The sequence below is a fragment of the Hypomesus transpacificus genome, unplaced genomic scaffold, assembly GCF_021917145.1.
Source record: "Hypomesus transpacificus isolate Combined female unplaced genomic scaffold, fHypTra1 scaffold_27, whole genome shotgun sequence".
In the NCBI taxonomy this organism is placed as follows: domain Eukaryota; kingdom Metazoa; phylum Chordata; class Actinopteri; order Osmeriformes; family Osmeridae; genus Hypomesus; species Hypomesus transpacificus.
The window spans coordinates 318,882-333,109 of record NW_025813796.1 but is presented as its reverse complement, the minus strand read 5'-3'; the positions used below and the strand labels follow the sequence as shown (position 1 = coordinate 333,109).

At 51.6% G+C, this 14,228-nt stretch overlaps 1 protein-coding gene across 1 annotated transcript; it reads right to left on the bottom strand.

Moving 5' to 3' along the window:
• Window positions 1-1,574: 1,574 nt before the first annotated feature.
• LOC124463039 (ankyrin-1-like) lies at window positions 1,575-13,918 on the bottom strand. The gene is given in 15 exon segments (XM_047014731.1): window positions 1,575-1,643; window positions 1,906-1,989; window positions 2,343-2,628; window positions 2,951-3,629; window positions 7,029-7,187; window positions 7,644-7,775; window positions 8,150-8,224; window positions 9,170-9,254; window positions 10,259-10,378; window positions 12,466-12,594; window positions 12,827-13,021; window positions 13,023-13,062; window positions 13,207-13,297; window positions 13,611-13,767; window positions 13,769-13,918. Coding segments are annotated over 15 exon segments (2,451 nt in total).
• Between the last annotated feature and the right edge of the window lie 310 nt (window positions 13,919-14,228).

Genomic DNA, 14,228 nt, shown 5'->3' with positions numbered 1-14,228 from the left:
CTGGAAACCAAAAAAGCATGTCAAGGTCATGGATCAACAGGACGGGTGCAATGCCAGGTGCGGCCAGAGGGGGCAGTGACCCACCGCCTTGCTTTGTAAGAGAGGAGTTTGGTTGTGCAATTAATCCACCGGCTGCGTCGCAGAGTCTCAAGCCATCAAAGCCCCGTCTGGAAAAAAAAACAACAACCACGTTCCCAAAGTCTGGAAAAGCAGCCCCACCCCCTTCCCTGCCCCGCCCCAAACTCAGACCCGAAAACAGAAAACGTCAGTCCCTGCTGGAGCCAATCAACGCTGGTCTTGGGGTGGACGGCTCCTAAAGCAACACAGGAAGCACGGGCGTTCACAAAGGAAAGACGGCACGAGTAGACTGACGCCCACGAGCGGCGGGGGGCGGGGAGCACGCCGGCTTTGTCATTCGCCGAGCACGCCGTGACATCACAGGGGGCACGAACCAACCAGGAGCTCGGCGCCGAAGCAGAACAGAAGCGAGAACACATGCGGTTGATACGCACAACACGCGCACACATACACACACTGACACACGTCCACGTGGCATAGAAGTGCATATATCACATCGAAGAACAGGGAGAGGGTGTGAGGCATTGGGAGGCCTCCGCATTGGCTTTGCTGTAGAAGTAACAATTGGTTGAGGGGAAAAAAAAAGACTTTGCTTTTTTGGGGGGGGTGCTGCAGTGTTTTCAGACTTCACTTGCTGACACAAACAACTCCTTTTTTGGGGAAAAAAGGTCGTCGGGCTTTCCCCTGACCCAGTCCTGGGAAGGCTCTGTACCCCATACCTCTTCAGTTTGTAGATAATGACAGTCAAAAGGTCAAAAGGGCATGCACCAGCGGTTAATCATGCGATTACAGTTGACAGGAAGCACTTTTTTGTAGCCTTTTTTTTTGTAGTTGGATTTTCATACGTTTTTTTTTGTGGTTTTCTTTTATAGAAAAATCATGCCCTAATACTAGTGGTATATCTTTTCGTTAAAAATGTTACAAAACTACAAGTTGACCCCTGTTGTCTTTTCTTTTCTTTTTTTCCTTTAGAGGGGCGCCCCATGGTCCTTCTGAGGATGGTTTTGTGTTTGTGTTCATTTCAACTCGTGAGTCTCTCTCTCTTCTTTGTCTCCACCTCTCCCTCACTTCCCTCTATCCCCCGGGTGTGTTTTCGTGGTTGGTTTGGCAGTGGATGTCCGGTCCTGGGAGAAACAGAAAGATATCATGCAGTGATATTTGCTGCTATTAGTAACATAAACCTCAGCATATGCACCGCAAACACAAAAGGGAAGGTGAATACGACCAAGCAAGCAGATATAAACAGTATCTTGTTGATTCAAATGGAAGTAGAGAACAGAAGAGACATGTAAGCTGTAAGACATGTATTTGCTTTGGAAGTACAGGTAAACAAAGGCTCTTTTGCAAAGGTTTTTTTTTGCAAGCAAGCAGATTGGGGATGCTGCTGTGCGCTTGTGCGAGCGGAATTTGATAGGTACTTCTAGAAGCATCTATCCAAGCACTGGGGAAGCACGAGTGCTTGGTGTCCCGTACCTTGAGGACTGGGTATGCGTGATTCAGTGTTTTACTCTCCGCAGACTGGTGCGCTTCACTGACTGAGTGCCCCTCCTCACATCCACCCCTACCTAGAGCCAGGAGGGAGGGAGGGAGGGAGGAGGACGGGAGACAACAATCAGGACCCGTCTCACACAGCTGTGTGTGTGTGTGTGTTCGCCTCTGTGTTGCTTGAAAGGAGAGTGTGTTCAGGTAAGTGAGTGAGTGTGTGTGTGTGAATCATTGAGTGAGTAAGAAAGGGAGAGAGAGAGAGAGAGAGAGGGGGAGAGGGAGGGAGGGAGGAAGGAAGAGAGGGAGAGAGAGAGAGAGGGACAGAAAGATGTGGTCGCTGACCTTCCTAGTGACAACGTTTCCATGTTCATCTACAAACTGTTCCTCTCCTAGAATCTCTGCGGCATAGTCCTGCTTATCTTCTCTCTGTGTTCAAACACAAGACACATTCAGTCAACACCAAAGCATACCCCCGCATCACTGTATATTCTAACATTACTTATACCATCTCCCCATGTGTTGCACCAAACCATACAACACATTTTCAGGCGACGTGCTATGACAATCATCGAAACTTGAGCATTGTGACGGTTTCAATTTTGGATGATTGAAAAAATACAAATAAAAGGAATCGAGTATTTGCACTTGTCCTTTCATCTTAAAAAAAAAGAGAGAAAAAAACACGGTAGAAAAATGCAAAAACTAGCACGAAGAAGAAGGAGCAGCCTCTCTCCTCTCCGGACACAGGAAGCGGTGGGTGGTCGGCGTGGCAACCTGACCTGGCCCCGCCTCTGCTCCTGCTGCCAGGCCCGTAGCCCCGCCTCCTGGTAAGAGAAGCCCTTGCCAAAGGGCTGCGTGCCCAGGAGGACCTCCGAGTAACCCATGTCACACACCGGCATCAGCAGGGCCTCCTGGGCCACGCGCAAGCCCGGCACGCCGCCGTCGCGTCCTGATGACATCAGCAGCTTGTCCATGCCTTGCCGGGGCCTGGCCTGCGACCCCACCCAGCCGTGCAGCGAGTCCTTGTCTGGTAGGTACGGCTGGAACGCCCCTCCACCCACCACCCTGGGGGGAAGGGGGAGAGAGAGAGAGACAGAGAGAGACAGAGACAGAGACAGAGAGAGAGAGAGAGAGAGAGACAGAGACAGAGACAGAGACAGAGACAGAGACAGAGAGAGAGAGAGAGAGAGAGAGAGAGAGAGAGAGAGAGAGAGAGAGAGAGAGAGAGAGAGAGAGAGAGAGAGAGAGAGAGAGAGAGAGAGAGAGAGAGAGAGAGAGAGAGAGAGAGAGAGAGAGAAATATAATGGGAATGGGAAAATAAACTATGTGGTAAACTAGCTGGGGAACGTATTTTAGACAGCCGGGTAGGAGTTGCTGTGAGACTGACCTGTTGTCTCCGTTGTGCTCCATGGCACGGCTCAGTCCTGACATCTCACACAGCTGGGCGTACACTTTCTGCCCTGCAACAACAGAAAGCCCTTCCTCTGAGCCCAGCCCTACTCTTCCTCCTCCTCCTCCTCCTTCTCCTCCACCTCCTCGTCCTCCTCCAATCACGCCGGCCGCCGCCGCCATGGCCTCCACCCTTCTTCCCTCTGACCTCTGACCTCCCAGCTGGCCGTTCAGGTTGACCTTGGGCACCGCCCCGCTGGCCCTCACCATCTCCCTGTCCCTGTCACCTGCCAGCCCCGGCTCCTGTTGAGTCTCCTCCTCCTCCTCCACCTCCTCCTCCTCCTCCTCCAACTCCATGATGGAGCCGCTGGCGCCGCTGGCCCCAGAGCTGGGGCGCCCCAGGCTGCAGGGCAGCGACAGGGTGGCTCCCTCGGAGTCGTCCGCCCGGCTGCTGCCGTCCAGGGACGAGTCCTCCACCGTCACCAGCGAGGGGCTGACTCCCAGGGGCCACACCTGCACGTCGGACATCTCCATCAACGTGTCCTCCTCGGTGGTGGCGATGGGGGCGCACTCCAGGCTGGACACCTCCTGCCAGTAGGGCTCCACGCCCAGCGGGGAGGGCAGGCTGTAGTGCATGGAGGCCGGGGAGAGCAGGTCCTCCTGAACCAGCCCGTAACCTGGAGGTGTGGGGGGGGGTGGGGGGAGACAAGAGAGAGGGAGGCTAACACCACGCAAGCGCAGGGTGGGGGTTGGGGGGGGTGGGTGGAGGGGGGACGCACTGTTTCCTGTGCCCTATGAAAAACAGTGCAGGTTCAAGGCTGTGTCCCGACGCACTTGGGTAAGGGTCCAGATTATGTTCGTTTTTTTGGGGGTTCGCTACTCTCATTCCCTGTGAGATACACGTGCACAACGTCGTTGATACCTCTTTGGAATTGGTAGTGATGAAAAAAAACGGATAATCCTTTTATGTTTCCCTGCATTAGGTCTGGATGAGCCTTCCTTACCTTGCTTCCAGTGATCTGGCTAGGTTTAAAGCAACACCGTGATGACGTCTCCAGTGGATCCAGATCAGTGGATGGGAAGGGAAGGAAGTGGTTTAACTTCACTGGGACACAGCTTGACTCTCTAACTGTATCAAGTGAACAGTAGTGTTAATATGGAGGCATCCATAGTCTGTGTGGGAAGGGGCGGGTGGCAGGTAAATGTTTTTTTTAGTAAGTAAGGACGTGAGGTCCAGATATCTGTTCTCTACCAGGAAGCGAGAGGTGAGTGCAGTGTTAGGGTTTGCAAGTTGGGTTGGCACGATAAGGACTACGTTTGCACGACAAACGCACAGTGCGATCAAACATACTCGTAAAAAAATGGTTAGGAATTGTATGCAGCAATTCACAACTCTACTGTACGTTTATACAGCACGAGGTGGTTGTGGTGTAATTGGCTTTTGCGAGTCAGTTGTACACTTTTAGGAAGTTACGTTATCATCTGTGGATCGTCTAGCAGTTTGTATATCGTCCCAACCCTGATCCTAAGAGTGTGGGTTAGCAGGCTGCTTGTTCTGAAGTAGCATGGCACTGTTGCGAAGGCCCTCTTACAGAAGTGGACCCACATTTTCACACAGACACAAACGCTCCAACAAAAAGATTGGATGTTGACATGTGCACACAATCAAATTACACTCAAAAGAACATAGAACATAAATGCTTTTTAATCAAAATATAATTCACTTTGCAACTATATCATTGAATTCATGTTTAAATTGTGTAATTATTTCATATTTTTCAATCTGTCTGTCTGTCTGTTTGCTTGGCTGTCTGTCTGTCTGTCTGCCTGTCTGTCTGACCTATCTCTGTAGTATGTGGTAATGAGAGGCGGTAAATAGCTGAACGATTAATGGGATCCGGAGAACTGAAGTAAGATTGGTTTCATTTTCTTTGCAATGTTCATGTCAGCAGACAAGGGTTGCAGATGTGTGTGGATGTCAGTGAGTGTGCATGTGCGTTTCTGGGATGGTTGAAGATGGAAACACGAGGAAGAGCTGTTCTATGAATGAGGTGGAAGAGATGAGTAAGTTAGAATGAAGGATAATGGTTTGTCTGGGTTCAGATGCCGTGGCCCTCCCGACTCACACACACACACAGGTGTAAAGCCGCATCACTTGGTGAAGCATGAGATCTTAACACAAAATTGTTTCACAAACACGCACACATACACGAACACTGCAAACAAAACAAACAGAACCATAAAAAACGGAACACACACATCTACAATGCACAGTTACAGCACTTACCCCCAAAAAACAAACATGAAACCTCCCACACTAGCAAGTGAGGTCATTATATGTCCAAAAACTCATACAAACACACATGTACACAGTGCTACACACCACGCTATACACACTCCAACACACCGTCAAAAACACACCTGCTGGCACATAACATTCTAATCGTGTAGCTGTAGTCGTGTAGCTGTCACTTTAAGGCCAATGTTTCAGCTACATCCATATCAGAATATTACGTGCGTCGCTGTACCACCTCAGCAAAGAAATTGCACAACAGAGTTCCTCATAGTCGTAATAGAGCACTGAAAACACGTTAAACAAAGCATTTGGAAAAAAAAATGATCGAAAAAGTGACACAGGAGAAGGAAAAACCTTGTACGTAGAAAGCATGCCATGCACATTCAAATACCTCGGAGAAAAACACAGCAAACACAAGAACTATGGTCTTTATTGACACCCGACCTCTCCCCCCCCCCCCCCCCCCCCCCCCCCCCAAGAACCACGGAAACACCCAACCCCTTCAGGGTGTACACTTCTTTGATTCGGATACAGACACAGACGGAACAGCGAGGCAGGCGGCATGCACATGCGTACACACACAGGGCTGGATCGAGAGAAGAGGAGATAAATCCCCGCTCGACTCAACAGGGGGCCGCGGGGGGGGGGGGGGGAAACGATGGCGGGAGGCAGGAGGCCCAGAGGTCATGAGGTCGATATGAGGTCAGAGGTCGGAGAGGAAGTGCTGTGAGGAGGAGGAGGAGGAGGAGGAAGAGTAGGGCGGCTTGGCAGCAGGTATGACATGTAATAGAAACAGAGAGGAAGAAAGAGAGGGAGAGAGAGAGGGAGAGGAACAAGGAACACAGTATGGAAGCCCAGAGCACACATTCACACTATGTGCCAGTGCCACTCTGGAAGAGAGTATCCATCCTAGACACACACACACACACACTCACTCACAAACACACACACACACATACACCAATCAACATACACACACATGCACCAATCAAAATATGTATTTAACAAATCCACGTGTCGACTATCCATCGCCTAGGGGAGTGTGTGTGTGTGTGTGTGTGTGTCTCGACCAGTTTGTCGGAGGGGGAAACGTCCTCGTGTTCTCATACGTACGGGAGAACCGTCACGTTCAGGCCTAAAGCATGAGGCGCAAAAACTAGAACGGAAAAATGGACCGAGCTTCATGGCCACGTGCTGCCGCGTCCCTGGGTTAGGGTGTGAACGCCCCCCCACCATTCCTCAGACGTCACTCGACGTGCACGGAGGAACCGTCATCATCATCACCATCATCAGCAGCAGCAGCAATCCACCATGCAGCCTGTTCCACTTACCCCTTCTGACAAATGGGTGTCTAATAACGCTGGGCTCGTGCACTATGCGTGGTTGCCTTGTGTCCGTGACCTCTTGTGGAGCAACAGAGATCATAAGGTGCAATCTGCGTTACTCATACACTAGGGAACAACACACAGGGGAGGGTCTCCTCATTGACATCCATAGGGGCAGAGTGGTGTAGGGTAGAGTGTTTATACTACTGGAGTTAGAGGTGGTTGTTTGAGAAAAGGGGGATGCTGGTGAAATACAGTTTAGTACGTTCTCAACCCTCGCGTTCAGCATTGTCGTGGTGAGTTTGACTCTGGCCCTTCTAAACGACACAAACTGTGGTTGAATTCATCGTGATGCGTATTAAAGATGAGTGGAGATTGGGGGTAGACATATACTGTGTGTGTGAGGTGTGTGTGTGTGTGTGTGTGTGAGTACAGTATGCGTGCGTGTGCCTTACCATTGATAATACTGGGCGAGAGCAGGGTGGAGTCTCGAACGGACAGTCGACAGGCGCCCTCCTCGCTGGCCCCGCCCCCTGGCTGCGGCGGCTGGCCCTCGAGGGAGCCGACAATGTCCGAGCGGTCGATGTTCTTCAGAGCCCCGTATAGGCTCTCCACTGTGGGGAGGGGGGAGGGGGGGGGGGAGGCAGAAGAGGCAGAGGATAGTCAGGAGGTGGGCGCAGACACGCGGGGGGGACAGATGGCCGAGCGGTTAGGGAGTCGGGGTGTTAATCGGAAGGTTGTTGGTTCGATTCCCGGCCGTGCCAAATGACGTTGTGTCCTTGGGCAAGGCACTTCACCCCACTTGCCTCGGGGGGGGCTAAGAGCATCTGCTAAATGACTAAATGTAAATGTCCGAGCGGACACACAACACCGACGGCTATGGGAGGAGGCGGGTTTGAGGGGGGGGGGGGGAACAAAAGGGAAGGATGTCCGTCACACAAAAAAAAACAGAGAGAGAGGGGGGGGGATGAAAAAGGAGGGAACAGGAGACGGTAGAGAGGGGGGGGGGTGGTCGAGGTGATCCGCCTGTGGAGGTAGCGCTGGAGGATCAGGCGGACAGAGGGACTCACTCTTGGCCTTCTTGCCCTCTCTGCTGGCCCACAGGTTGAGCAGGGCGGAGCTCTGGTCCAGCAGGGAGTTAGGGTTCTCCACTCGGATCCTGTTGATGTCGTCCACTCCAAACTGCAGCTCCCGCGCCAGCTCTGAGAGAGGGAGGGGATGCCTTCAGCTTGGGTCTCCCAGACCGGGCCTCGTGGGGTATAGAATACTCCGTGCTCCATACCCAATATTTATGACACGAATATTGTCTGAAATATTGATGTTTTTCCTCTTCTGCACTTGTGTGGCAGTCGAAAAAGTTATTCATGGCTTTGAGTGTACGGGACATGTTCTAAACACGTTCTACATTCTAAAAGGTGGAGAAAATTGTTGTTTTTGCCTTTTCGTTTCAAGGGGTTTCAAAGCCTTTTTGTTTTACCTTAAACATTTGACATTGGTGCCCGACACTTTTGCACAGTACTGTATCATGCGGCTCTACTCGGAAGACACAAGCGCGTCCAGCGACTGAGGGACTGACCTGCCCAGCTCAGTCCTAGCTGTTCACAGATGAGGGAGATCTTGAGTTCGGTCCTCTCCATGGCGTTGACTGTAGCTGAGGAGAAACATGCCACTCTCAGAAACGTTGCATCAGGTGCACGGGAACACGGGACCAACCTGGTGAACCGGTTCGTGGTTAGACACGTGAGAGGAGAGTTTTCTAGTCATACCTATGAAGGGTATGATTAGGAAAGGTCCCTCTCACGATTAAGGCCGTTTGCTATTAAGAAGGACAATAGCAAATCCGACTTACCTTCACAAAAGCACTGTTCTGTTGAGGGGAATAAGCGTTACTCAGAGAGCACAGTGTTTTGTCCAGACGGTCCTCTTGTGTTAGCAAACCATGTGGCGGGGGAAGGGTATTGTTAAGGAGGGTTGGTTGGCATTCATTCAGACACCTGTCCCTCTGCTATCTTTACCCACAGCACTCCAGGGGGTCTGAGGAGCAGGGTAGCAGAGCTGTGGCTCCCTCCTCCACCTCGTACGGTAACCAATGAGAAACCCCCCTCAGAACTCCGCTTGTGCACCACAGGCCAATCAGAGGGGTTTCGTTTGTTCCGCTCCACTGTGAGGTCCCGCCCATTCTCACAGCTAAGCTAAATGCTAACAGCATCCGCCATGCTAACGGGGTATCACAGTGGAGCGACCAGCGCCATGCAAACCATCGCAGGGTCATTCAGTACTACGGCTACCGGGGCAGTGGCATGGAAGATAGTTTGGCCACAGGGACCCATTTTGGATGTGTTAGAACTACTCCAGTTTCATTCCCATCCTGCGGTCGCACTGCAATGTATTCTGGGGCTTGTAGTTGAGCAGTGCATACAAGGCTCAGTCATGAGTGCCATTGCCGTGCACACGAGAGAGATAGAGATAGAGAGGGGGACTGGGAGGCAGAGGGGGAGGGTGGGGGGGGGGGTCAAGGGGAGGCAGTGCAACATTCAGAGGCCGTCTCTCCCCCACCACGGGGAGAGGGCGGGAGGGCAGGCATGGAGAGACTCACCCAGACCGGGCTCGTTGAGCGCGCTGTATCGCTCCCTCAGAGCCAGCGGGGTCAAGGTTCGCCGCCGCTCCTCGCTACCCACCACCTGACAGAAACACACACACGCACACACACACAAATAAGATACTGTTAAACCAGCGTTCTGTTCTTTCACAGTTCCAAAAGCCACAGTCACAACAGCAACGGTATATTTCGGGCCAAATGGCAGTTTACGTTTACATGTAGTCATTAAGCACACGCTCTTATCAAGAGCGACTTACAATAAGTACAGGGACATTCCCCCCGAGGCAAGTAGGGTGAAGTGCCTTGCCCAAGGACACAACGTCAATGGGCGTGGCGAGGAACCAAACCGGCAACCTTCTGATTACTGGCCCGATTCCCTAACCGCTCAGCCATCTGACTCCCAGTTAAGTCGGACCACGTCATTCGTATACGGTATGGAGGTTCAGTATGTGAGTCGTTGTTCCACGCGCAGGGTGGTGCTAACTGCATCGTTAGGGTGGCAGCGTCGAAATGCGACGGAGCTTTGAGCTTGTCTTCTGCCTTTGTAATGCCAATCAATATACAGGCTGTCTGCACCACTCCTGAGAACATGCCAGGCTACTTTAGAGATTGTATTACGGTCTCCATTGCGTTCTGGTCTATTATCTACTTCCCTTGACTTTATTTTTAGCCTTTAAAAGCTCAACTGATCATAAATCAACAGCAGGTGTAGAACTCTCCTGTGGAGATGAATCCATGGCTGGGGGCATAGACCAGATCAATCAGTAATTATTTGAATGTCGGAAAAAAACATCCCTATCCCATTATTACCATGAAATGAATGATGTTTCTAATTATTCCCGCTAATAAAAAGCCAAAGTCGTCCATTTCCGAATAGGGTGTGTGTGTGTGTGTGTGTGTGTGGGGGGGGGGGGGCTACAGGAGGGCGTGTGTGTGTGATGTAACAGAAAGTGTGCGCAGGGCTGAGTCGAGGTTAAGAGGTGTTCCTGAGCCTGAAGCACTACAGCACTACTCTGAAGCTTGAGTGGGAGAAAGGGAGGTAGGGAGTGTGTGTGTGTGTGTGTTTGTGTGTGTGTGTGAGAGCACCTTGACACATGGTGGCATGGTTATGTTGAGGTTACACAGCACGTGCTGTACATCCTCATACTTGGTGGACTTGCGCAGAAAAGACAGGAATCCAGAAGCTTCCTTGTTGCTGTCACGGACCTGAGATAGGGAGAGAGACAAAAAGAGACAGAAGGGGAGAAGTAGAGAGAGAGAGAGAGAGACAGACAGACAGAGAGAGAGAGACAGACAGACAGACAGACAGAGAGGAGAAGTAGAGAGAGAGAGGAGAAGTAGAGAGAGAGAGGAGAAGTAGAGAGAGAGAGGAGAAGTAGAGAGAGAGAGGAGAAGTAGAGAGAGAGAGAGAGAGACAGACAGAGAGAGACAGACAGACAGACAGAGAGGAGAAAAAAGAGATGGTGGAAAAGAAACAGAGAGAGAGAGAGAGAGAGAGAGAGAGAGAGAGAGAGAGAGAGAGAGAGAGACCGAGAGAGTGACAGAGAAAATAAAGTGGCGAGAGAAAGATGGGGTGGGAGAGAGAGAGGGAGACAGAGAAAAACATACAGAGAGAGAGAGAGAAATGGTTGGAGCAATAAAAGAGAGACAAGAGCGAGTGAGAGAGGAAGAGTGAGAGAGAGAGAGAGAGAGAGAGAGGTGGAAGGAAAAAGAAAGAGAGAGGGGTGGAAGGAGAAAGAGAGAGAGAGCAAAGAGGATATTAGACCCTGCAGTGTCGGCGGTGTGCGTGGAGCAGTAACACAGCAGGGGGGGCAGGGATGGAAGCAGTTCATAGGCAGGCGAGAGAGAGAGATTTACCTGCACATTTACCTGGACGTCTGTCAGATCAGACAGTAACACAGTGACCGCCAGAGAGAGAAAGAGAGACAGTGAGACAGACATACAGACAGGCAAGGCCGCAAGATAGGCAAGCAGGCAAGAAGGTGAAAGTTAAGGACATGCACACAGTTACAGCTACTGGGAGAGGTGGGAGGTGACAGGAAGTCAGGAAAGAGGTGGGCAGGAAGTCAGGAGGGAGGGAGGGAAGGTTGGTAGAAAGTGAGGAGGGAGGTAGGAAGATAAGTAAGCAAGTAAGTAGGAAGGAAGTTAGGTATGAGGTAGGAAGGTAGGTAGGAAGGAGGTAGGTAGGGAGCTGAGAAGGAAGATCGATAGGTAGGAAGGAAGGAAGGTAGGTAGGAAAATAGTTAAGTAGGAAGGAAGATAGATAGGTAGGCAGGAAGGAAGAAAGATAGATAGGTAGGAAGGAAGGAAAGTAGGTAGGAGGAAAATAGGAAGGAGTTAGGTTGGTAGGTAGGAAGGTAGTTAGGTAGTTAGGTGAGTATAAAGGAGGTAGGTAGGTAGGTAAAAGGGAGAAAGGTAGGTAGGTAGGTAGAAGAGAGAAAGGTAGGTAGGTAGGTAGAAGAGAGAAAGGTAGGTAGGTAGGTAGACGGGAGAAAGGTAGGTAGGTAGGTAGGTGTGTGGGTAGGAGGGAAGAAGGAAGGCAGGTAACAACACAATGGAGAAATATTTAACACTCGTCTGAGACTGGCTGAGACGGAAAGCAAAATGTACCGCACACCCAAAGCCACACAGACACACAGACCGACAGACAGATATGATGACACAATGACCCAGACAGACAGAGAGAGAGAGAGAGACCGATCGACTGACACAGAGACAGACAGATGCGCCGATGAATGACGAGGTTGAGAGAAAGACACCAAAGTCACACGCGTCTACAAACAGCTGAACACATGGATGGACGGGTCATTAGTGAGAGGTGGTCTTTGAACACATGGGAGACAGGGAGGTATTGAAGGACAGACAGGACAAACACAAGTTTGGAAGCACATAGAGAAATGTGGGATAGATACAAAGACGGATTAACATTTATACAATACAAAAGCCAGAAAGATGGATGGGCTGAAAACTCAGAAACAAACACAGAAAGACAAACGCAGAAAGACAGACAGACAGACAGACAGTCTGACACACAGTCACATTCCTTCAGACACTGACCAATCAAAACATCTCCCGGTCAGACACACAGAGACAAGAATATAAATGAATCAAAAGCGCGACTGACAAATCAAATTGAACCCGCTCAGATCAAAGGCTAACACGTGGACAGAGACAAACACATCATCATGACCTTGACCAGACAGAGGGATTACAACTATCGTACAAAAACAGTTCGCGTTTTACGGGCAGAGGTGTCCTGACAGAATGGTACGCGGAGCGAGGGAGAGACCGACCTTGACAGAGACGGGCAGGCGGTTATCTCGGAAGGCTTGGAAGCTGAAGCTGCGAGGCTGCTGAGTGGCTTTCCTCACAGGAACCAGGTTTCCGGAACACTCAAGGTGCAGTGGCATGCCCTCCATCACCTGAGGGGGGCGACAGTGAGTCAGAGACGACATACACAGACCTGGCCGTCTCCGAATACGACCAACATTATCGATCAATCCCTGACAAATCTACACGCAAAGATTCCCCCCCGACATAATAGGAAGACAGTGAAAAACAACAGAGATAAATGGTAAACTTCTAGATTTCCGGTACCATCCAGCACCTTCCTCCTCCCTTCCCCCCACCCCCCGCCCCCCTCCAGGTGCTCACCTCGATGTCGCGGCTGCGGGCCACCTCGCTGAAGTTCTCGTGCAGCTCCAGGGTCTTGTCCATCTTGTCGTCCGTCATGCAGTAGCATCGCAGGCGGCCCTCGCGCGCCTCGTTCATCTTGGCGAACACCACAAACTTGGCCATGTAGGGCACGGCCATCAGCTCCCGGTACAGCAGGTTGGAAAAGGTCACCGCTCTCTGCTGTGCGCGGGCAGTCTGCCAGCCAGAACCTGCCGCTCGGGGGGAGGAGTGAGAGGAGACACAGGGCGGAGAAGGAGGAGGAGGGGGGGGGGGGGGAGAGAGAGTAGTGACGTGTCGTGTGTGTGTGTGTGTGTGTGTGGGTGTTGTGCTTCTTGTCTCCAAAGTGCAGCTCACCTTGCAGACACGTTGTGGTGAAGTTGGCGCAGTTGTTGGCGTACATCAGCTTGGTGGTGCCTGTGATGTCTTCCCACTGGGCCGGCGCGGTTCCGCCTGGGGAAAGAGGGTGAATCGCCCAGTAAATCTCTCTCTCCTTCCCTCCTTCCCTCTCTCCCTCTCTCCCTTTCCCTCTCCCCCTCTCTCCCTCTCCTCCTCTCCATCTCTCCCCCTCTCCCTCCCTCCCCCCCTCTCCCTCCCTCCCTCCCTCTCCACCCCCTCCTCCTCTCATTCCCCCCCCCCCGCCCTCCTGCGCTCCTGAGAGGTGCTGCAAACCCCCCCCTCCCTCCCTCCCTCCAGCATCTCCTGCCAGCGTGGGTGTCACCTTGACCGTCTCCCTCCCACTACCCACTCCCCCCCCCCCCCATACCGATGACACTGCAGAGGAGGCGCAGGCTGGTAGTGTCCCCCTCCCCGGCGTCACGCACGCTCTCCCTCCAAGACGGAGGCAGTGGGATCCGCAAGCCGATTGGCCGGTGGAACTTGCGTCTGCGCGGCTCCACGGTGACCACGGGACTGAAGGTCGCTCTGGTTGCCCAGCTGTCGAGTCAGCAGCTCGTCAGGGATTGGCTGAGCCTGCGGCGACAGACGCGTGAAGGAGTGATGTGAAGGAGACTTCAAAGAGCAATACTGGGGTTGTGTAGATAGTATGACGTAGTAGAAGTAAAAGATGTACATGAAACCTGACCATAAACAGTCTTCATCTATTCAGATATTCACTGGGAACTAAAACGAAAACAATTAAAACGATGGGATCAACGGAAACACCGGTCCCGAAATAATCTAAATGTAGGTTTTGATAATATACTGGAGGAAACAAATATCTGTAAAATGAGGTAGACATCATGGGTGGGCATGCAGTATGTGGGTCAGTGGTAGGCATTCTCCAGATCTACTCTATCTGTTCAGCCTTGACAATCCAGTCCTCATTGAGCATTGTGGGCTTATTGTAGCACATAGTGGGCACCAAAAGGCAATGAAAAGAAAA